We start from the raw sequence: 23,693 nt of genomic DNA, 5'->3' as shown, positions 1-23,693 counted from the left end.
TCACCCAAAAGCACTGTCAGTCCTCCAATGATACGTTTTCCAGCGCCATCGCCGACACTCTCACTCCCACCGAACATGCCGACCTGCTGGATCTTCTGCATGAGTTCAGGAGTTCGTTCGATGTGTCGCAACCTCAACCGGGCCGCACATCACAAGTCAAACATCATGTTGACACCGGCCTACACCAGCCACTGCGTCAAAGACCATACTGTGTCTCCGCTGAAGAGCGCCGCGTCATCAACGATCAAGTCGAAGATATGCTTCGTAGAGACGTCATTCGACCATCTCACAGTCCCTGGGCGCCTCCCGTCGTCCTGGTGCGTAAGAAAGACGGATCTATCCGATTTTGCGTGGACTATCGTCGTTTGAATAAGATAACCCGCAAGGACGTCTATCCTTTGCCGCGCATTGTTGACGCCATTGACACCCTTCACGGAGCGGAATTTTTCTCGTCGCTAGATTTGCGGTCTGGCTACTGGCAGGTCCCAATGGCAGAAGCCGATCGCCAAAAAACGGCATTTATTACACCAGACGGACTCTATGAATTTAACGTCATGCCCTTCGGGCTTTGTAACGCGCCTGCCACGTTTGAACGTCTTATGAATAATACGCTACGTGGCCTCAAATGGAATATGTGCCTCTGTTACCTCGATGATGTCGTGGTTTCCTCCCATGACTTTCCTACGCACCTCCTTCGCCTCAGGCACGTTTTGAGTTGTCTGACCAACGCTGGTCTGCAGCTTAACCTGAAAAAATGCCGCTTCGCTGCACGCGAGCTCGTAATCCTAGGCCACATCGTGTCCAAGCACGGCGTATTACCAGACCCAGCAAAACTTCGAGCAGTCGCAGAATTTCCCAAGCCGACGACCATGAAAGAACTTCGCAGTTTTGTAGGCCTATGCTCCTATTTCCGGCGCTTTGTTCGCAATTTTGCATCTATCATGTCACCGTTAACCCAGCTTCTTCGCGGTGACGTGAACCTCACCTCCTGGTCTCCTGCATGTGACGTTGCCTTCACTACTCTGCGCCTTCTGCTCACTTCCCCACCTATTCTTCGCCACTTCGACCTGACGGCTCCTACCGAAGTGCACACCGACGCCAGCGGCGTCGGGCTAGGCGCGGTCCTCGCTCAACGAAAGCCCGGCTATTCAGAATACGTTGTAGCCTACGCTAGCCGCACTCTGACGAAAGCCGAAACTAATTACAGCGTGACAGAAAAAGAGTGTTTGGCTCAGGTGTGGGCGCTGGGAAAGTTCCAGCCGTACTTATACGGCCGCCCGTTCGATCTAGTAACTGATCACCACGCGCTTTGCTGGCTCTCTACGTTGAAAGACCCTTCTGGCCGCCTTGCGCGATGGGCACTCCGCATCCAGGAGTACGACATTCGCGTCGTATACCGCTGCGGACGCAAACACTCTGACGCTGATGCCCTGTCCCGCTCACCTTTACCACCAGATCAGACGTGCGGAAACACTTGCCTCCAGACCTTGTCATCGCTAAATCTCGACTCGATTGCCACCGAACAACGTCGTGACCCGTGGATCGCCTCTCTTATCGAATATTTATCTGGCACGCCCAACCTTCCAGTATCTCGATCCCTCCGACGTCAAGCTCTCCATTTCGCCATCCGCGATCAACTTCTTCATCGACGCAACTACGTTCCCGATGGCCGCCGGTGGTTGCTGGTCATTCCACGCACTTTACGATCGCAAGTATGCGCCTCGCTTCACGACGATCCGCAATGTGGCCACGCCAGAGTGTTCAAAACATATGAACTTCTTCACCATCGCTATTACTGGCGCGGCATGTACAATTTTGTACGTAAATTCATGCAGTGCTCTCCTGACTGCCAGCGACGTAAATCAACACTGGCACGTGCGACTGGCGCATTGCAGCCACTTCCATGCCCTGCCAAGCCATTTGATCGCGTCGGCGTTGACCTCTACGGTCCCCTTCCATTGACACCAGATGGTAATCGGTGGATTATATATATATATATATATATATATTGTGGGAGTAATAATTCAATGGGCCAGTTAGTCTTCGTGCAGGTATGGGATATGGCACAACGGGAGCGTTGTCAACAAGGATAAATATATTTATTTACCGACAGTTTCGGGAGGGGTCCTCCCTTCATCAGGGGATGAGTTATACTAACATGAACTTCCAAACTTCATTGCTGCCGCGTCCAAAGCGAACTTCTGGGATTTCAAATTCTGTATAACTGAAAGCCTTAATTGTGACTCCAGTAACGTAATATACATGCTACATTGCAACATCTGCGGACAAGAATATATAGGCCAAACAGACATGCCATTTCGGCTGCGGTTGAATAATCACCGGTACCATGTTACTTCACTGCCGAAGCTACCTTTATCAAGACACCTGCACCTGCCAACCACAGTTTTAAAAATATCAGCGTAACTCTTTTGCAGTCTGGTTTCTCAAACAGGCGCGAGCGCGAACAGCGTGAGGCATATTTCATTTTCAAATTTAGAACATTAGTAGCCGGCATCAACGAGGACCCCGGAAGACTCTCCTGCCTCCGAGAAGCAAGCCAGGAGGAAATTGGTGACAAAGATTGATAGCTGGAGACCATGCTTGTTTTTTCTGACTGACTCGTACGTCTACACAGTCCTTTTTCTTTTTTGTTTTTTTCACATGCACATACAAAGTGTTTACGTTCGCCTACCACTTGATGACCATTGAAGGAAAACGGAGGAAGATGAGAGGTAAAGAGCCGACCGACCCATTAAGGGGAAAGCCTTTCCTTACGCACGCCGTCGCGGACCCCTCCCGCCACCGCGGCGACAATCTTGGGTGGCCCGACACACGTCGAGAACTGACCAGCACGGGATCAGAACCGGATGTGGACGTACACCGATATTTGGTTTCGTGCTCAGTGTTCACAGTGGTTCTTCTTCTTTTTTCTTTTTTGTTTTCTTTTTTTTCTTTTCGTCTTTTTTTCTTCTATTTTTTCTTTCTTTTTTTAGTTCTCTCTCACTCTCGCAATTATACCTTTCAACGCGGCAGCAACGAAGTTTGGAAGATCATGTTATTATAACTCATCCCCTGATGAAGGGAGGACCCCTCCCGAAACTGTTGGGAAATAAATATATTTATTCTTGTTGACAACGCTCCTGTTGTGCCATAGCCCATATATATATATATATATATATATATATATATATATATATATATATATATATATATATATATATATATATATATATGTGTGTGTGTGTGTGTGTGTTTGTGTGTGTGTGTGTATGTCTACATATATATGTGTAGGCAGGCATGGTGGTTGAGTGGCCGTAGCGTTGCATATAGTGCAGTAGATCCTCCGTGAGCGGTCACAATTTAGGCCGAAACGTCGAAATAAACCACGTTGTGACCGCTCACGAAGGATCTACTGGACTATATATATATATATATATATATATATATATATATATATGTGTGTGTGTGTGTGTGTGTGTGTGTGTGTGTGTGTGTGTGTGTGTGTGTGTGGCTGAAGTGGGTTATGCGCCTCAGTTAATAGGGGAACAAGAATAATTTTTTGTGATGGGTTAAACCATTGGACGGCCCACTCGTTACGCTATTCGCATACTGCGACGACTGGTTGTTCCTTCGCTGTTTTAAAACGCTTTATAAGTCGTATTAATGCGATTGTTTTCCCGACAACAAGCCTGCCTGAGGCAAATTTGACAAGTCACAAGCGCTGGTGTAGCTCAGTGGTAGAATACTTGGCTGTCACCCAGCGGACCATGGTTCGAGTCTCACTGCGTCAGTGGTTCAAGCCTGTCTAAGGCAACTGTGACAACAAGTTGCAAGCCCCAGTGTAACTCAGTGGTAGAACTGGGCTAGCAAACAGCGTACCCGGGTTCGAGCCCCACTGCATCATTGGTGCTAGGTTTTTTTCTTTGCTAATTTCGCACGAGGTGGTTAGGACACCGGCGGTGGCGGACAACTGCGCGTCACCCGAGTTGTGATCTCATAACAGCTTTCGCTGTAAATTTGCGAAGGCTCTTTGAAATAATCGAGGCCTCAAGTTCTGGTGTGATACAAAGTGCTCGAGCAACACGTGTTTGAGTTATAATAGAAGATACTATCAGAATAGTAGTATCAGATACGATATTTCTTAATTGTACTGCTTTAAGATATTTCGTTACGTTTGCAAGTTTGTTACTACGGTGTATTATACAAACACTTTAGGTGGGGACACTCGTGACACGCGATCGACCAGATAAAGTAGCAACGACGCGTGTCTTTTGCACCTTCGCCGGCAGCGTGCCTATCGGTGAGTAGACGCAAATTGAAGACAACCGGTTCTTCGCGGGAAATTTAAATTGAATGACACAGGAGCATTGCTCGTGCCAAAGTGTGAAAAAGGATTACTGTTGTCTGCAAGCATGAGGGAGGTTTGAGTCACGTAGAGAGCATGGTCTGCATGCCTCTCTATGGAATGCATGCCGATATTTGAAGTGGTTCTCGCTCGTCCCGTGAGCTTAATACTGCTTGGGGCGTAACACATACGCGCATTAGTGATATGCTTCCGAAATTTTTTATCAAGCTGTTCTTTATTTAAACGCGTTAGTTTTCGTGTATACTCGCTGATGGTAGGTGGGTCACTTGTATCGGCAAGCTGGATCTGCGACCCGCGCGAACGGCGTGGGGGCACGCACATGCTTTTAATGACGAGCAAAGCAGAACTTGAATAAGACCACGTGACTACTCGTAAAAGGAAAAGTAACCTCTTAGATACCTTGATCAATTAGTTGGCGTGCGTTACATAGATACCATCCGGTGTTGCGCCAAATTCTATTTTCGTGGTTCAATGATAACCATACGGCGAAAAGTTCAGGACCATGTGATTACCCCCTGGGAGGCAAGTTTACGGGGGACCCTGTGCATATCTTCTCGCCGATTTCACAATTCCGTCTTACGGTGCGCGGAAAGAGGATTACAGTATTTTTTTCAGATTGAACAATCAGCGGACCTTTTTAAGAATGCCACTGAAAACTTGCTAAAAAAAGCATTGATTGCACAACGTGATACATTACAAAAAACGCTCATTACGCCTGTAACAGAAAACAAAAAACACTGTTTATTGCAACGTATCATTGTGTAGCACAAACTTAAAACAAATGTTCGTGCAGCGAAAAGTGAAGTGAAGTGAAGTGTGGAGTGTTTGCTGCAGACTGCATCATTTGTGCTGAGTGAGCGGTCCTTCCCGGAAACCGCTTGAGGGCATAGTTTGAGGCGATCGGGATCAGAAGGAACATATGATAATATTACAGTTTCTTGGCACGTAGGGTAACCTCACCGGCGAACACTAACGAAGCAATTTCTTCCCATATTCACTCACTGTGTCGACGTCTTCTTTCAGCAGATTTTATTCATGACTGCTCACCATATGACAAGTTCATATAATGAAACGCCACTTGTTGTTTGATGAAACGCGCCAAAGGCACGCTTGCGACTGAAGCGGCCGAGAGAAAGAGAAAAAAGTCTTTATTCTTAAAAGCATAAAAAGGTGGGCGTGAAAGGAGCCCATGTCCGGGGTCCCTGGGACGACTCCGGCGACGAATCGGCCGAAGCAGAGAGTTTCCTAAAATACACTAGATGGAACTCTGGCGCTAGTGTTTTTGGGAGCTGCAACGCACGGCACTTCAGCGAGCATGGAAATGATGGGTAGTACACAGATTTGTCTAATCTTCGTACTTCTGGCCTGCTTTTGGCTCCGCGTGTGTTCGTGTGGCTTGGAGTTGTTTTCTCACGAAACAAAAAGCTGCAAATGTTCAGCGGTTGTGCTTCACCACCTTATTCTTTTAGACTTACCTTTTCAAATCGGGTCACGAAGTTCAAGAGGGTTGAATCTTTCTTTCAAAACAAAATTGAAACACAGCAGTAAACAAAACCGTAAGTACGATTCGCCACCCGCAAGTACGAAGACTAGGCAAATGTGTGTACTACCCATCATTCCCATAGTCGCTGAACGATCGGCGTGACAGAGTCCCCTCTAGTTAATTTTAGGAATCTCTATGGGCCGAAGGACTTGTTTTTTGCGAATGAAAACCATGATGGTTTCGGAACGCCGGCGTTGCCACCAGCCGTACTGGTTGCATAGCAACGGTGCGTGAATTTTTTTCTATTTTTAGGTTGCCCTGGCTCGCCGATAGGTGCGCTGCCGCCAGTTCAGTTCAGAATGGCATGGTAGATGAACGTGTTTTCAAGCGCTCCCGATCGACTGCGCAGACAAGTGGTTTTGCATGTTTTGAGCTTGTCTTTATAATTATTAAGGCAGCAGTTAAAATGTTTGTAGCACTTATTACATTGCACAGCTTTTCAGGGGTTATTCACCAGGTATTTACTAGTTTGTGCGTGTTGGTGTGTTTGTTTCTTTGTGTGTTTTTTTTCTCTTGCCCCCGTGAGGGAGGTGCATGTAAAATGAACACACAAGCTTTGGCAGTAGAGCTTAAAGACTTTCTCTTTATCGTAGGGCAGGGGTCGCGTTTTTAATTATCGAGTGAGACAATTCATAAGGAATTGGTGCCAGAAAGACATGGTTAAAAGGCTGTAAAATGTTTAGGATGCAGGGCGAGTTTGAACATGGACCCAAGTTCAGAAGCGAATGAAGAGGACGCTGACGCCAAGTGTAGGCAATATGAGGTCGAGGAAAAAATGGAGAAAATTATGGTTACCCAGAGTGACCTGCTGATGAGAATCCCCGAGCTGGAGACTGTGTTGGCGACAGAGCAAGAGAAAACGAGGGCTATGAGAGAAAGGCTTAAGTCCGCCGAGGAAGCACTGACGAAGGTGAACAAAGGAGTGGCCGACTGAGAGAACAGTAGGGCACCAGCAACCAGAATGGCTAAAAAGAAAAAGCAAGCAAGTTTGGAAAAAACAGGTTCAGCCGGTTCCGAATGATAGCAAGACCCAGCTCAGTGAAGCAGTGGTAACGCTGAGAGGGGACAAAGCAACTGGCGTCACAGGTGCAAGTATTTCCCAGGTGCAGCACGCTCCAGCTGAAAAGTCACAGCATGTGAGAATCGCCGGGGACTCGAATTTTAATCGATGCGCAGAAGCAAGCAAAGAGAGGGTAAGAGGTGACAAAAGGGTTGCAGTAGGGACTTTCTCAGGACGCAAGCTGGAAGCTGTCATGAGGCAAGCGAGCGCAAAACTCAAAACTACCGCTGATAGACAAAACCTCTTGATAATTTTAGGCGGTTTGAACGATGTCTTAAATGAAGATACGGCAGGACTAGCGACCACACTGGCAAAAGGGGTCAATGACATGCGCGCGACCTCTACTCAGGTACAGGTAGTGATATGCACGATACTGGAGGTACCGGCGCGTGACGGCAACCTGCAGAGATTGGTTGTCAACGCCAACCAAGATATATGGCGGATGAGCCGAGAGAAATGCTTTGAGGTGGTGGAAATAAACAGAGAGGTGCACCGCTAGAGTGGTTTCCAACTAGACAGAATTAACCTAAATGGGCAGCTAGGTCATGAGGTGGGTTGGCGACTTGCAGGACACACAGTAGCTTTTTGGGAGGGGGAGGGGGGGAACGTGGGCCCTTCGGTGTGCAGGATAGCTAGTAACGATGAAAACAACCAGGGGAGACTCTTCAACACGTGTTATAGACATATACGATTCCAAAGTAGCACCAGTATCTAAGATAGGTGAAGTCCGGGGCAGAAACATACGTAGTCACGAGGGCCGAGCCAATTCAGACATAGGGTATATTAACATGCAAGGGGGACAGGAACAGGCTGAAGTGGGAAGAGATATAAGAACAGCTAATGGAGGAGAGGCCGATGGTATACGGTTTTGCAGAAACACATCTTAAGGACATGGAACAACCTCCTAAAAATCCGGACTACGCGTGGGAATATTGTAATAGAACGGAAGGCAGCAGACAGGGGGGTGGTATTGGGGCATTCATTCATAGAAGTACAGACCGGCAAAGGGTCAAGCAGGAGTGCAAGGAACATTTATGGCTTAAAAAGAAAGTGGCAGGGCAAATGACACTTCTTGGTTTGGTGTACTTGTGGACGGTAGCAAAGGCCAGAGAGGAAAACCAGGCAATGGTAGAGTTTATATCAAAGGACATTGAGGAATTAGGAGAAGAGTGCGAGATAATTATACTACAAGATATGAATACACACATAGGAAGTATAGATGAGTATACTGACCCTACAGGCAAAATGATGATGTATATGTGTGAAAGGAATGATTTCAACATTCGCGACAGTACTGAGAAGTGTGGAGGGCAAATAACATGGGAGGTAGGAAAACTGCAGTCGACGATAGATTACGCACTGATGTAACATAAGATGTATGATAGGCTCAGGGGAATGCACATAGACGAATGTGGCTCCAGAAGTCTGGGCAGTGATCATAAATGTATCAAGCTCAGTTTTGGAACAGCAGTGAAAGTGAGAAGGAGACAAGATGAGCAACTACAGGAAAATTTTTATTCAGAAAGGAAAATAGGAATATCTACTAAACAAATTGAAAGTAATCACTGAGGATAATAAAAACAGTGTGGACACACACGAATCTAATTAAACTGTTTGAGCTAGAGCTTGCTAAGGCACGTGACAAGTCACCCCGAAAAAGAAGACATAAACCCAAGAGTTGGTGGGATGAGGAAGTTAAGAGAGCCACAGCAAAACGTCAGGAAGTCTCTGGGGAACATAGACATGCTAAGCAGCGGGGTGAACCGAGAGATGATGTTGAAAGAAAATGGGAAATTTTTCTAAGCTGTAGAAGGGAACCATCCCTCCTGATCAATAAAAATATTAGAAAAAAGGGCTCAGTGCTTGGCAGAAGTACATAAAAAGGATAGAAAGGCAGCTGCGAAATTTTGGAACCATCTAAATTCCCTAAGGAATGAGTCGAGCCTAGAGCAGAGGTTTATAACTACAGCTCAAGGTGCTACGCTATGAGGGGACGAAGCTATTCAATATATATAGGAACAAGGGTGACAGCAAAAATTTCAACAAAGTGCTTTATGCACCACAATAGGCAAGGATGAAGCAAGTGGCGCAATGGCTCCATTTTCACAATTAAAGTGGAAAAGGGCCGAGAAAAGGGTTCCTCATAGTACATCAACAGGCCCAGATGGCATTCTAATTATGCTGATAAAGACATTAGGTCCGAAGTCTAAGCAGGCTTTGAGAGAGGCAGTGAGCAAATTAATTATCGATGGTGAAATCCCCGATGGATGGAAACTTAGCAGAATGAGCATGATCTATAAAGGAAAGGGGGACAAAGCTGACGTAAACAACTACCGTCCTATAACAGTGACATCAGTGGTCTACAGACTGGCGATGCAGCTTATAAAGGAAAGATTGCAGGCATGGATAGAGGATGAGTGGGTGCTGGGGGAATTATAGAATGGGTTTCGGAAACAAAGGAGGTTGGAAGACAATCTGTTCTCACTGACGCAGTGCATCGAAATAGTAGAAAAGGAACACAGGCCCCTATGGCTAGCATTTTTGGATATCAAGGGAGCGTACGATAGCGTGGTTCAAGAAGACTTGTGGGGAATACTGGACACTTTAGGTGTGGAAGATGGAGTCACTAATCTTTTAAAGGATATTTATAAAGGTAACAAGGTAGTTATAAAGTGGGAAAATCCAAGCCCACAGAGGTAAAACGGGGGCTTAGGCAGGGGTGTCCTCTGTCACCTTTGTTATTCATGATGTACCTACAAGGATTAGAGGCCAAATTAGAGGGAAGTGGACTGGCCTTCAACCTCTCTATCGTCAAACAAGGAAAACTCATTGAACAGGCACTACCAGCATTGATGTACGCAGATGATATAGTGCTAATTTCCGACAACAAGGAAGATTTGCAGAGATTGATGGACATCTGTGGTAAGGGGGGAAATTGGTTAGATTTCAGATTCAGTAAATAAAAATCAGCAGTCATGATTTTTAATGACAATGAAGGTAGTGAGCTCAGAATACAGGAGATCACGCTAGAGAAAACAGATAAATACAAATATCTGGGCGTATGGATAGGCAATGGGATTGAGTACCTAAGAGAACACCAAACATACGTAACGACTAAAGGTAACAGGAATGCAGCAGTGATGAAAAACAGGGCACTGTCGAATTACAATAGGTGTGATGTTGTGAGAGGAATACGGAAAGGGGTCATGGTTCCTGGTCTGACGTCCGGCAATGCGGTCTTGTGCATGAGATCAGAAGTTAAAGCAAGATTATAAATTAAGCAACGTGGGATAGGTAGGCTTGCCTTAGGAGCTCACGGGAATACACCAAATCAGGGAGTGATATGGGATGGACATCATTTGATGGCAGAGAAGCTAGCAGCAAGATAAAATTTGAGAAGTGATTGAGAGAAATGGGGGAGGAGTGTTGGGCTAGGAAGGTATTCAGCTTCTTGTACATGAAGAATGTCGATACAAAATGGAGGAAGCGAACCAGAAAATGGACTGGTAAATACTTGGAAAACACAGGGGGCCAAACCAAAAAGAATTATCGATTAAGAAGAAGGTGAAGGAAGCTAAAAACAATACGTGGAGAATTGGCATCATTAAGAAGCCCGCAGTAGAGATCTATCGAACTTTTAGGCAGGAAATTGCCAAGGAAAGGATGTATTATAATACTCTGGGTAGTTCGCTACTGTTTGAGGCCAGGACGGGAGTATTTCGAACCAAGACATATCGGGTCAAATACGAGGGGAGACACGGTACGCAAGGCGTGTGGAGAGGAAAAGGAAACTGCCGAATACTCGATAATGTCCTATACAGGGCTTCACCCTATAGTTCAGGATGATGGTGCAGAGCTTTTCAAAGCACTGGGGTTTAGGGACAGGGAGGGCAAAATAGACTTTAAGCGAGTAGAATTAACTAGAAGGAGGTTATCGTATTGTTGACTAAATCAAGGCACGAGTGAAAATTAAACTCTGCACTGCAAAATACGAGTACTCAACCTCACTATTTAAAGGAAAAAAATAAATCTAGGTTTTGGTTCACTAAGTATGACGGCTTGGTGGTGTTAGCCACTGCCCAATCCAAAGGGCACAGCCTTATCAATCCATCCATCCGACGGACGCGCGTCTCTGTTACTTAATCTGGTCGATCACGTCCAATAAGATAGACGAGATGTGTCCCCACCTTAAGTGTTTGTATCTTACACCGTGAATAGGGTACAGCTGATCTATATAACGTAGCATGAAATGCCTGAGAGTGAAAATGTCTGCTTGAAAATTTTCAACTACCACTAACGTTACTTCGCTTGAATTTATTGTGAGTACATGAAAACATTTTTTTCCACCCAAACTATGATATTGTAATCTCGAAACAATTTATTGAGAATGCAATTTAGAAGGGCGAGGGGTTGGGGGGTTATACGCTGAGTTGTCTGTCTCTCTTGTCACTTTTTTAATTAACAGGAGTCGCTGCTCTGCGGCCGACGAGCTGGCAGGTTGTGATCTAATTACAAGAACGTCGATATATATATATATATATATATATATATATATATATATAATACCGACTCTACCGAGCAATGATAAAACCTAATTTTCCACACGCACAGCGTTTTGGGCGTCTTGTACTGTAACAAAATCTGTCGCTGTGAACGCGGCGTGTGGAAAACTAAAATTACAATACAAGCCACCCGAAACGCTAGCCAAGCGGAAAATTACGTGTTTTCTTCTTTGAAAAAAAAAGAAGACTTCAATTTGAGGTGCAGCGTGTGTTGTCGGACTTTAATTTACCGACGTCGTTTTCGCGTTATTGCTACTTTTGTTACCGTCATACGAAGTATATCTACTACGTCATAAAGCAGTGTTTTGTTCCCCTCGCTTTGAATGCTTATATATTATAGAAACAAGATCAATCACTCCAGGGACGTGTACTTTGTCAGATCACGTAGGGTCACACCGGACATGCAGTAGTCCGTTCATTAAAAAAACACATAAAATATGCGATGTGTGAGTTGCGACTCTGACATGTATATATATATCGCTGGTGCCCAGAAAGTTTACCACCGCCTGCAAACCAAAGAGTTCCCCGAGCTGCACAGTGGGAACTATTTGTTTCGGCCATGGCTGTTCACACGATGCTCCTGGTCTTGCTCCTCGGCTTCGTAACGTTCGCAAAAGGCCACCATATGCTAGACCTGAACCCCGACCTTGGGCCTTACCAGGACGACTCGCAGGTAAATAAGTGGATCCATACTTGATTTATCAAGACTACTCCCATAGCACAGCATGGAGGATAAGCCTAATCAAGCTGCGCTGTATGGCATCGCCTTCTTTCTTGAATACAATTATTTATTTTTTTATTTATTTACATACTTTAAGGACCCAGGAGGTCATCACATAAGGTCATAAGGGGGGATTAGGAAGATTTTCAACATGTGTACAATACATTAAATGTTCAGAGGCATCATTATATGAAGCTTATATGAAAAAAAAGCTACACACAACAGCAGTGATAAGGAAAAAAGCATGTATATAAACTATGCAGAAGAAAAAGTACGCTAATAAATATACAATAGGCTCCAGGTAACCAAGTGTAGGCGCAAATAACACACTATAAAATATTCAAGTAATTCACATGAGCAACACCACCGCATAACTATATCAATCGATTGGAAGTTCTAAGTACACTTTTAACGCTTTCAAGAAGGACGAAGGTAATGTTAGAGTGGCTATATCAGCTCGCAAGGAATTCCAGTTAGTTATAGACAGGGCTAAGGGTGAGTTTTGGTATTTCTTGTTCTCGGAAAGATGGGAGTAATCTTGTTAGGGTGATCAACATGGGCTGAAATGTGTGATGGTGAGAGGACATGCTTGCGCGCCAACTGGGAGTTGCTGTGGAAGAGTGAGTGGAAACTAGATAGCCTTGCAAGTTTACGGCGCGTGGCCAAGAAGGGCAGATTAAGCGATTTCAGTAAGAAACTTATGGTTTCATACCGTGAGTATGATGACGTTATGAAACGCGCAGCTTTGTTTTGAATCGATTCAACTAGGTGAGTTCGATTTTCAGTGTGGGGATGCCATATGATTGAAGCATACTTCAGCAATGGTCTTATCAGGGAAATGTGTGAATGGAGTCTGGTTTCTTTGCTGGCTAGGTATAATCGCCTTTTGAGAATGCCAAGTTTTTTTTATTGCTTTAGTAGTGATATGTTCAATGTGAGTGGTCCAGTTTAGATTGGCTGTGAAAAATACCCCAAGATATTTAAAGGATTGTACTGATTAAATTCGAATGTCATTTATGGTGTATGTGTTATGCAAAGAGATTAGAGCAGAAATAAATTCCAAGTGCTTAGTTTTCTCTACATTAATTTCCCTCTGCCACGTGTCGCACCACTCAGCAAGCCTACCGAGGTCGGATTGTGAAATGGTATTATTGGCAGGGTAAGTTATTTCCTTGCAAATTACGCAGTCGTCTGCAAATAGCTGAATTTGCGAACTTATGTTACATGCTATGTCATTAACGTATATTAAAAACAAAAGAGGACCTAGAACTGAGCCTTGTGGAACACCGTATATAACACTAGTAGGGTTAGAGTTGTAGCTTTTTTGTTCTACAGATTGGAAGCGGTTAGTAAGACATTCTAGTATCCATTGTGTCGTATTGTTTTCAAGCTTCAGATTGCGAATTTTCAGTTCTAAACGTTCGTATATTATGATCGCTGCCCCGCCGCGGTGGTCTAGTGGCTAAGGCACTCGGCTGCTGACCCGCAGGTCGCGGGTTCGATTCCCGGCTGCGGCGGCTGCATTTCCGATGGAGGCGGAAATGTTGTAGGCCCGTGTACTCAGATTTGGGTGCACGTTAAAGAACCCCAGGTGGTCAAAATTTCCGGAGCCCTCCACTACGGCGTCTCTCATAATCATATGGTGGTTTTGGGACGTTAAACCCCACAAATCAATCAATATTATGATCGCTGCATGCGAGTGTGAAACGTTCAAGTGATCGCCATCTTCTTGTTCACTCTTGTAGATTTGTTCATAAATAAAGATTGTTTCTATACTTTCGGCTTAGTTAGAGGGAGGAAAAGGGATTATTGAGGAGGAGGTGGCGCTTCTGCAACCCTTGAAGTAGCATGGCTGAGCTCCACGGCTTGGCAATGCATGTATACGTTGAGGCTTCCAAACATATTAAAAACACACAGATGTTAGTGAGAAATGCATAACTCTATCCTGTCAATTACGTGTAGATGAGATTTTCATTTTGTGTTTCTTTCTATTTTAAATACACTACAATTGTCAGAACGTGGTCGCAGTGCCGGAACTAAAAAGTACAAACATTTTTTACTTCGCCATCGCTTTCACTAGAAGTTATCAATTGCCACATTGAAATGCAACTTTACTTTCAATTCTTCGGTAAATACTCTGCATATAATTATCAACATAAAAAATATTGCGGTTTAGCATTCTAATACCTTGATGTTTTCCTTTTCTGTTTTTTTATGAACACATACTGTTTCTACATTTCCGACGTCAAGATTTTCAAAGTTGGAGAACGACGAATATTGTCACAATGCAATATAGCTGCTTTGAGCCTGTTATACAGCCTGACCAAAAACCGCCAGGCCTGCGCGGAAGGCACTGCACAATTACAGTGAAAGCTAGAAGAGCGGCCTTTTAGAGCCTTTTCTAAACACGCATTGAATAACTACTGGAAGCACACTTGCTTGATAATCACTCGGTCAGTATTATTACATAGATTTAGGTAGAAGACCGGCATTCGCTATGCTATTTTTCATCATTCTTTTGAGATGCGTGGCATCCGCTAAACACTTGCAAGGCATTTTGTGCCAATTGTTCATGCAGTGGCTGACGGCCATGACAATTTATGGCTGAAGTGGGTATGTGCCACTGTTTTAAGGAAACAAGAATAAGCTTTTGTAATAGGTTGAACCATTGGACGGCCCACTCGTTATGCTATTCGCATAGTGCAACGATTGGTTGTCCTTTCTCTGGTTTGAAACGCCTATTAAGTCGTATTAACGGGATTGATTTCCCGACATCAAGCCTGCTTAAGGCAAGTTTGACAAGTCACAAGCACCGGTGTAGCTCAGTGGTAGAATACTGGGCTGGCACCAAGCGGACCAGGGCTCGAGCCCCACTGTGTCATTGTTGCTGGTTTTTTAATGCGAAGCATTCTTAGCGAACTTCGACGACTTTAAGCTTGTCTCTTTGTATATCTAGTCGCCTACAACTTTTAGCTCTCCTGGCCGTTTCGATGATGGTATCAATACCAAACTTGGTATGGCATAACATGACTGTATGAAGAAAATATTGGACAAGTCATAAGATGAAAATCGTGAAATATATGTCATGAATGTCATGATTTTAATTTCATGGTCCTGCAGCTCTTGCGGTGGTTTTGTTCACATGGCATGTTGAAAAACTGGTATGGTATGGCTTGATTGCATGGCTAACACAACCGACAGACCGTAACATGAAAATCATGACATGCGTGTAATGTAACAACATGACTACATGCTATGCTCATGATGCGCTCGCGGCCGTTTCGCTAGCGTCACATATGCCAAATTTGGTATTACGCGACGCGAACGGACGACATAGGTAAATGACATATCTAAAATGATAATGACAATATGCGTGTCACGTAATAGGGTGACTACATGCCACACTGATGATGCGCTCGCGGCCATTTCGCTAGATTCACATATGCAAAATTTGTTGTTACGTGACTGCAAAGGGCGACGATGGTATGTGACTGGTGCAAACACAATAATCATGAGATGCGTGTCATGCGAGAATATGACTACATGCCACAGTCAAGGCACCATTACATTTCGACGTGACGCGGTGCGCGTGCTCGCCAGCGTTCATTTCGTCGCGTCACGCCGGCGTTGCCACGCCAGGCGCCGGTCCCGCCATATACTCGCATGCGCGTTTCAGCACGTCTGGCTTCTCTCCGTCACGGAAAGAGGGAGACGCAGTGTTGTTTGGGTAACGCATCGGCGTGAAATGCAGCAGGTTGCATTTCGCACCGGTTGCCGTCGGGCCACGACGACGGACGCTGGTCACTCCTCGCGACAGACTATACACCAGAACACAGCGAGCTCAGTGCTTGCTGCCATACTGAAAAGCGCGTGTTGCCGTTTGTTGCAAGCGCGGCGAAGCAACATTTTCAACTGCCACGCGAGCAGACGTTCTGCAAATCAAACGCGAAACTTCACAACTCGAGTCTGGCTGTAAGCATGTTTCGCGCTGTTCCTGTGCTGGAATTTTATGCTTATTTCGTGCGAAAAGTCGAGGAGACCTTCCTTGACAGTCAAGAATGTCCGCAGCACGCGCATTGCAGACTACGGAAGCAGCTTCATCAGATGTACCAACTATTGCGATTGAAAGAAACGCGAACAGCGGAAAGCATTGCTTTCGACTCAGCCGAACTGCGGCACGCTTTAGCTGTGACCAGGCAGAATTTGTGCTGCAAGCCGGCGTCAGCGTAGCGTTAGAATCTGACGATAGTTATAGCACGAGAACAGAACGACGACACAGAGACAAGGACACGAGCGCTCGTGTCCTTCGTGTCCTTCTTGTCTCTGTGTCGTCGTTCTGTTGTCATGCTATAACTATCGTCATGTCATACCAACTAGCCCAAGCTGTCACACTTCTAAGTTAGAGTCTGGTTCCAACTTACGGTCATGCGCCGCATGCGTATGATTACCAGTCCTGCCAGGCACTCGGAACACACATTTGCTGCAAAAGTGCCAGTCAGAACAAGATATTAAAATGCTACGGTGACGCTGGCCAAATCCACGCACAGAATTGCCTAGTGACAGTCAAGGCATGTCGCAGGTCGACCGAGACGAAAGTCAGGCTTTCCGCGCCATTCACGCTTCGCGATAGTAGGTCGTTGCAGTTGTACTAAACATGCACGGTGCATGCATCCACGCGTGAGTCGTAATACGTATATCTTATTTTCGACATGCGGCCTGCGAAAGAATGTGGCGATAGTTTTGTGCCTCATACAGGCATACTGCACGCAAATCGCTGCTGTAAAGTGAAACAGCTGGAGTTGCGCTTGAATAAATGCAATAGGTATGCTTACTTGTACACTTCACTGGGCTCATAGTTTTTCTTGCTGATTGCGATTATATCATAAGGCGGTGGAGCTCGGCGTTTTTCGTTGTGGACGGAAATCTGCGCAATCGAAAAACACCGTATCGGCACGATTCCCACGATGCACTGTAAACTTCACAGGCAGTGCTCAGCAATCCCTTTCTCTTGCGCTGGTTGTTGTCGCATCAGATGACCGCGCAGTGGTAACCAGATGACGCTTTATAGGCGGGCGCAGAGTGAACAGGCGCCTTTTCGTATTTTAAACTCCCAGGGCCACTGCATTCCATGCTAGCGAGGCGCGCCTTGGCAGTTGCAAACAAATTATGGTGTCTCTGAGAGCGAGGGTATACCGCCGAAGGCGTCTTGGTGCGAGATGGGCGTGCTCTCATCTATAGAGTGCTCGCGTTTTGCTAACTTAGCGTCGCTGTGCCCAGCGTGTGCGTGCGTCAACGCTACATTTGAGTATATTGGGCCCTTCATAATGCGCTCGCGGCCGTTTTGCTAGCTCTACATATACCAAATTTGGTGTTACGTGACGTAAATGGATGACAAAATATATGACTGGTGCAAACATCATAATCCTGACACGCGTGCCATGTAAGAACATGACAACTTACTACGTTCATAACGTGCTCGCGGCCGTTTCGCTAGCTCCACATATACAAAATTAGGTATCACGTGATGTGAATAGATGACGAAGGTAACCGACACATCAAAACATGATAATCATAACACGCGTCATGTACGGCATCATTTACCTCCACCTCGTAACGTTGGGCTGATTTTAAAATGGCATATCAACATTTCTCATTCGTGCTTCGCACATGGAATCTGCTTTTTTTTCTACTTTCGTGCGAGATGGTTGCGGAGACCAGTGGCGGCGGCGGCCAACTGCGAGTGACCCGAGTTGAGATATAAGAGCTTTCACTGTAAAAGTGCAAATGCTGTTTGAAATAATGTAGGCCTCAAGGGTTAGTACGATACAAAGTGCTCAAGCAAGAAGTGTTCGAGCTACGAATAGGAGATACTATCACAAAAGTAGTATCATATACAATATAGAGACCGCCAGGTGGCGCCGTTTTGTTTGGCTGGCCGCATACAGTGCTCCACTTTCACGTGTTCTTGGCCCATTACCGGGCCCCGCCCGTGTCTGGACAAGCTCACTGTTCCTTCTAGAAGACTTCCGGGACACGCCGACACCATCCGGGCCCCGGTCCGACCCCAGGCTGGCCCCCCAGGCCCCTTCAAAAGTACGAAGCGGCGCGGCGCCGCGCTAACCCTAACGCGCCGCGCCTGCACCTCCATGATGCGGAGTCCCGCCCAGCACTCGACACCAACGACAACTGACGCCCTGTCGGTAAGCCCAGCCTCCTCCGGTCGTACCGCTGATACAGCCGTGCCTCCGCTGTCAACATCTGGCAATGTCACCAGCCACGCGCCGACAACAATACAGCAACAGGCAGCGTTCCTCAACAGCGCGCACGGTCCAGCAACGTGCAACGCTGGTGGCGTCTCTGCTACTCTCAGCTTGATAGCCACGCAAACGTCGGAGCCCGAGAGCCGTAATGCAGCCTTGGCATTGCAATCAACCACGCCCGCTGCTCTCCCCACCTTGTCTGCGTCTGGTCTACCCATTGGAAATTCCGAGTCTGTCGACAAGCGCGTTTCGGCGAGCGTCGTTCCTTCCATCACCGAAGTTTTGCCTTCCATCACTTCAGCTGACGACTTATCGACGGAAATGGACTTCACGGCATCGCAAGTCAACGAAGACAATACGCCATCTCTTGAAGACAGCTGGAACACCGTTAGTGCCAATCGAAAACCTGCCTCGACCGCCCGCCCCCGCTCCGAGCTCATCACCGTCGGAATCCAACTTCCACCCAGAACACTCATGCCGAAACTGCCTCTCTATGACCTGCTTTCTACCATCATAGCCGCCGCAAATCTCTCTCCCAAGACCAGTGCGGAGGTCACCCTTCAAGCCAAACCTGCTCAGAGCCTTGTGTTTCTGAAAACGCACTCACCTCTCACTGCCCACCTCCTACTCTCCCTCACAAGTCTGGAACTTAATGGTAAGCCGATCACCATTAAGCCCTATGCCCCCAGTCCTCCAATATCATGTCTCGGCGTCATACACAACGTCGGTGGTAACTTCACAAGATCTCAGCTCTTGCATGACCTCGAATCCTTTACTTCAGATATACTCGCTGCACGTATGATGGGCTCCACTGAATCCGTCCTCATAACATTTGCTGGAACCATCATCCCTCGCTTTGTGTACTTCAAACGCGTCTCTTTCCGATGCCGTCCACATAAACCCAAGCCCCCTACTTGCACTCGGTGCGTTGCTATAGGGCACCATGCTCATCAATGCCCCCAACACAGCGTTCCGGCCAAGTGCCGCCGCTGTGCGTCTCCTCTACCAGCAGATCCCGATGCTCACGTTTGCGCCCAACCCTGGTGCATCCATTGCCAAGTCAACACTCACTCATCTCTCGACTCCACCTGCCCCTACCTTCTAGCTAAGCAACGCGACTGCGCCAAAGCAGCTTTTCTCCGTCGCACAGCCATGCGCCGAGCCACTCAGCCTTCGCCGCCCTCCTCTTCAGCGCATGAGCTCCTATCACCTCCCGCAACATCCCCCCGGGCTCATACGCCGCTAAGGTTAAGGAAACACCTCCCATGTGCACTTCTTCATCAAACACACCTTCACCATCTTTAAGTAACGAGAGCCGCTCCTTCGATCTGCGACTGGCTATGTTGGAGCGCAACCAGCGCGAGCAACAACGCGTCTCAGATGAGCTACAACAGAAAATACTCGCACTGACGCAGACACTCGCTACTACCACATCTTCTCTTACCTCTCAACTCACGGAGCTAAATAAGCAACTCACCACACTCACCGCCCCGACCTCCAGCTCCCATGTAACCAAATTGGCCGACATGGTCGAAACGACCACCACTGCGCATCACACTCGTTTGGTCCAGCTGGAAAATTCAATTGTCCGGATTCTTACGACCCTCAAAACCCAATCTAAGCAACTGGAATCTTTCACCTATATGCTTCACTCCCTGCAAGAGTCGCTTCCTCCGGCAAAAAAGAAGGAACGCGCACGTGTAGGCGCTTCCTCTATTTCAAAGACCTAGACGGCGCGTGAAAAGGACCTCGATATTTTGCAGTGGAACTGCCGCAACTTTCGTCATAATAGGACCCCTCTCCACCAATATCTTCTCACCCGCCAAACATTACCCCATTTTCTCCTTATACAGGAGACTCGGGCGGCCCTTGCCGTCCCGGGCTACCGTGCATATCACGCTACAACAGGAAAGCCACTTGCGTCCATTTATGTACGCAATGACGTTCTCGTTGAACCACTAGACGTACCCTCCTCCTCCTGAAACATTTAGTTGGTGTGGTCTATTACCAACCATCTTCCTGTATTTCTCTCGCTCTGATGTCATTTTACAACCCCCCTGTCACGTCCTCTTTGTTTAGTGCTCTTGGCAAATTCCTGCACTCCTTCCATCGACCACCCTTATCCTCCTTGGGGGTGACTTTAATGCTCCTCATAGGCTCTGGGGTTACCCCCAAACACTCAAACCAGGTCGTTTTCTACACTGCCTCGCCCAGGAACGCCATCTCACCCTTCTTAATACTCCTGACACCCCTACTCGAGCGGGCACTGTTTCACAGCGTTCCACTACACCCGATCTCACGTTCTCTCGGAGTTCCCTTCCTTTTCACTGGCAGGTGTCCGCTGAAAATTTTTTCAGTGATCACTTTCTCATACACATCACCACCTCTCTTTCCCCCAATTGGCGGAAACAACGAGTCGCTCACACTGACTGGGAAGCATTCCGTAATAACCCGTAATAACCTTTTGTCTGACTCATTCAAAACTTACGACGACTGGACGTCGAGGATCTCCGCAGCAATGACATCCTGTAGTCACCGCGCTCGTTTTCAACTCCCCATTCCTGACCCTGATCCTCACTTTCTCCGCTTATGGCGACGTCATCAACGTTTGAAACGCGCTCTCCGCTCCCAGCCACACAACATCCAACTTTCCTTCCGAATTGATGCTCTGCGGGCTGAAATTATCGCTTACGGCACTTCTCTCGAGCACTCTCGTTGGAACACGCTGTGTGACGGCCTTGACTCCGCACTGCACTCGCGCTCTACATGGTCTCTGTTTAGGTCTCTCTTAGGTACCAAGCCGGCCGTTGCTCCCACCCTAGCTAGAGCTCTCACTCAAGGGACTCCATCTGATGTGTTTGAAAATTTAAAATCTCTGTATCTCCCCCCCCCCCCTCACACCTTCCTACCCAGATTACTGTGGCGAAGCTAACCCAGACCTGGACCGCCCATTCACGCTCAGGGAGCTGGAAGCTGCCTTAGCCACTCAATCTACCCGCTCGGCACCCGGTGAGGATGAGATAACATATACTACATTACGTAATCTCCCCGACAACGCGAAGGAATTTCTCTTACACACATTCAACGAAGCATGGAACAGCGGCTGTCTTCCAAGCTCCTGGACATCATCTCTAATTTGCATGATTCCAAAGCCGGGCAAACCTCCATCTCTCTCTAACCTTCGCCCTATCTCTTTGACGTCATGCGTTGGCAAGACTCTTGAGCGAATGGCCTTGACTCTACTGTCTGATTTTATTGAGGCGAAAGAGTTTTTCCCTTCTTCTCTTATTGGCTTCCGACGCCACGTTTGTGCACAGGACATGTTCCTTGTTCTTCAGCATACTTTTCTTTCACCTTCTCGTAGTCAGATCCACGCGCTTGTAACCGTCGATGTACGGAAGGCATTCGATGGCGTGAGCCATGACCACATACTCGCTCAGCTCTCCTCCCTGTCATGTGGCTCCCGCATGTATTCTTACATCCGATCATTTCTTTCCAATCGAGTTGCTCGCTTTAGAGTCGAGACTCATTTGTCTAACCCACACTCCCTCCCCCGCTGTACTCCTCAAGGTGCCGTACTATCTCCTACTCTATTTAATACGGCTATGGCCCCCATTGCCTGCCAACTGTCCCAAATACCTGACCTCCACCATATCTTTTATGCAGACGACATCACTCTCTGGTGTACGTCCGGATGCCCCGGCCACGTGCAGGATACTTTGCAACGTGGCCTGGACCTTATCGCTTCCTCTCTCGCTACTGCTGGCCTGTCCCCTGCACCGGAGAAATGTGAACTACTTTTGCTAAACCGGTCTGCGTACAAGCGCTCCCACAATACCCTCATCTCCCTACATCTTTCTAGCTCTCTCATCTCCACTGTTCAGCAATGCAAAGTTCTTGGCTTCCCTTTGCACGCGACAAAGAACGCGCAGGCCCTACATCACGCTGTGAGGACTTGCCACTCGTTGACCCACCTCCTGCGACGCGTTGTCACTCGGCAGTCGGGGCTCCACGAGGCTCATGCGTGCCGGGTCGCACATGCGCTTGCCCTTAACAAGTTCTTGTACTTTGTACCCTACGTTCATTTCACCGAAACGCAACTCAACACACTCGAAAGAGCTCTATTAGGCCTCTACAAGGCAGCTCTAAACCTCCCTCTCACTACCTCTACCACTAAGCTCTTTGCCACAGGCCTCTTCCATCCATTACGTTTTCTTATTTCTCTGCACCACGACTCTCAGATTGCCCGTCTTTCTCTCACTCGTCAAGGCCAATGGCTATTAGCCCAAGCTGGTATCCCTCACATTCCCGTTTCCGTTCCCACCTTGCCTTCTGCCGCTAGCACCGCTGCTTCTAACCTTCGCATCCTTCCCCTCCCATCCAATATGTCTCCCGTTCTTCACGCCGGCCGGCGTCATGCGGCAGCACAGCATCATTCTCCTCTCTCTACACAGGGAGTTGCCTACATGGATGCCTTATACATGGCTCCTCGGGGCTCGTGTGGCTACGTTATCTACCATCCATACCTTTGGGCACCTGACACGCCCACCAGCGGGCCATACTTACACCCGCCAAATGTACTTTCGCTCGAGGTCCTTTCCATGGTCCACGCCATGCACTCATTTTCCTTCCTCCCTTCTCTCCCCGAGTACACGATTTACTCCGACTCTCACGCCGCCATCCTTCACATACAGAACAACACGTTGCCCCCTGCTCTTCAGCAGGAGGTCGAGCGAGCGGCCTCTGCTCTTCAACCCTCCACTGTCTTCCTCCGCTGGGTTCCTGGGCATTCGGGTATTAACGGCAATGAGCTAGCTCATCAGCTTGCCCGCGATATATTGCACCGGGCACCGTCCAATCCCTGGCCTACACCTTCGGAAGACAGTGAGAGCTCCGCGAATAACGATGGGCAGATCTCCTTGCGTCACACTATCAAGGAGGTATACCTCCAGCTCCAGCTCGACAAGCGTCTTTACCCTCCCCCTCATCCATCACTCACGGCGCTTGAGGCTCGAACTCTACGGCACATCCAAATGAATTGCCTGATAACCCCATCTCTCCTTTTCCTTTATAAATATAGGTCTAACCCCTGCTGTCCTAATTGTCCCTCCCCATACGCTGACCTGTCACACTGCCTGTTTTACTGCCCAACTGCTCAGCAATCCAGCTATTACCCTCCCT

General features: G+C 47.3%; 1 protein-coding gene across 1 annotated transcript in view; it reads left to right on the top strand.

Moving 5' to 3' along the window:
• The first annotated feature begins 12,087 nt into the window (after positions 1-12,087).
• Positions 12,088-23,693, top strand: part of LOC142803478 (uncharacterized) — an 82,430-nt gene continuing 70,824 nt past the window's right edge. Inside the window, exon 1 of the mRNA XM_075888592.1 lies at positions 12,088-12,204. Coding sequence (XP_075744707.1) covers positions 12,091-12,204 — 114 coding nt within the window. The 5' untranslated portion in view covers positions 12,088-12,090. The remainder of the gene's footprint in view (positions 12,205-23,693) is intronic.

Source organism: Rhipicephalus microplus, chromosome 3 (assembly GCF_043290135.1).
Source record: "Rhipicephalus microplus isolate Deutch F79 chromosome 3, USDA_Rmic, whole genome shotgun sequence".
NCBI lineage: Eukaryota > Metazoa > Arthropoda > Arachnida > Ixodida > Ixodidae > Rhipicephalus > Rhipicephalus microplus.
The sequence above is the reverse complement of the archived record's forward strand: the minus strand, read 5'-3'. Positions and strand labels throughout refer to the sequence as shown.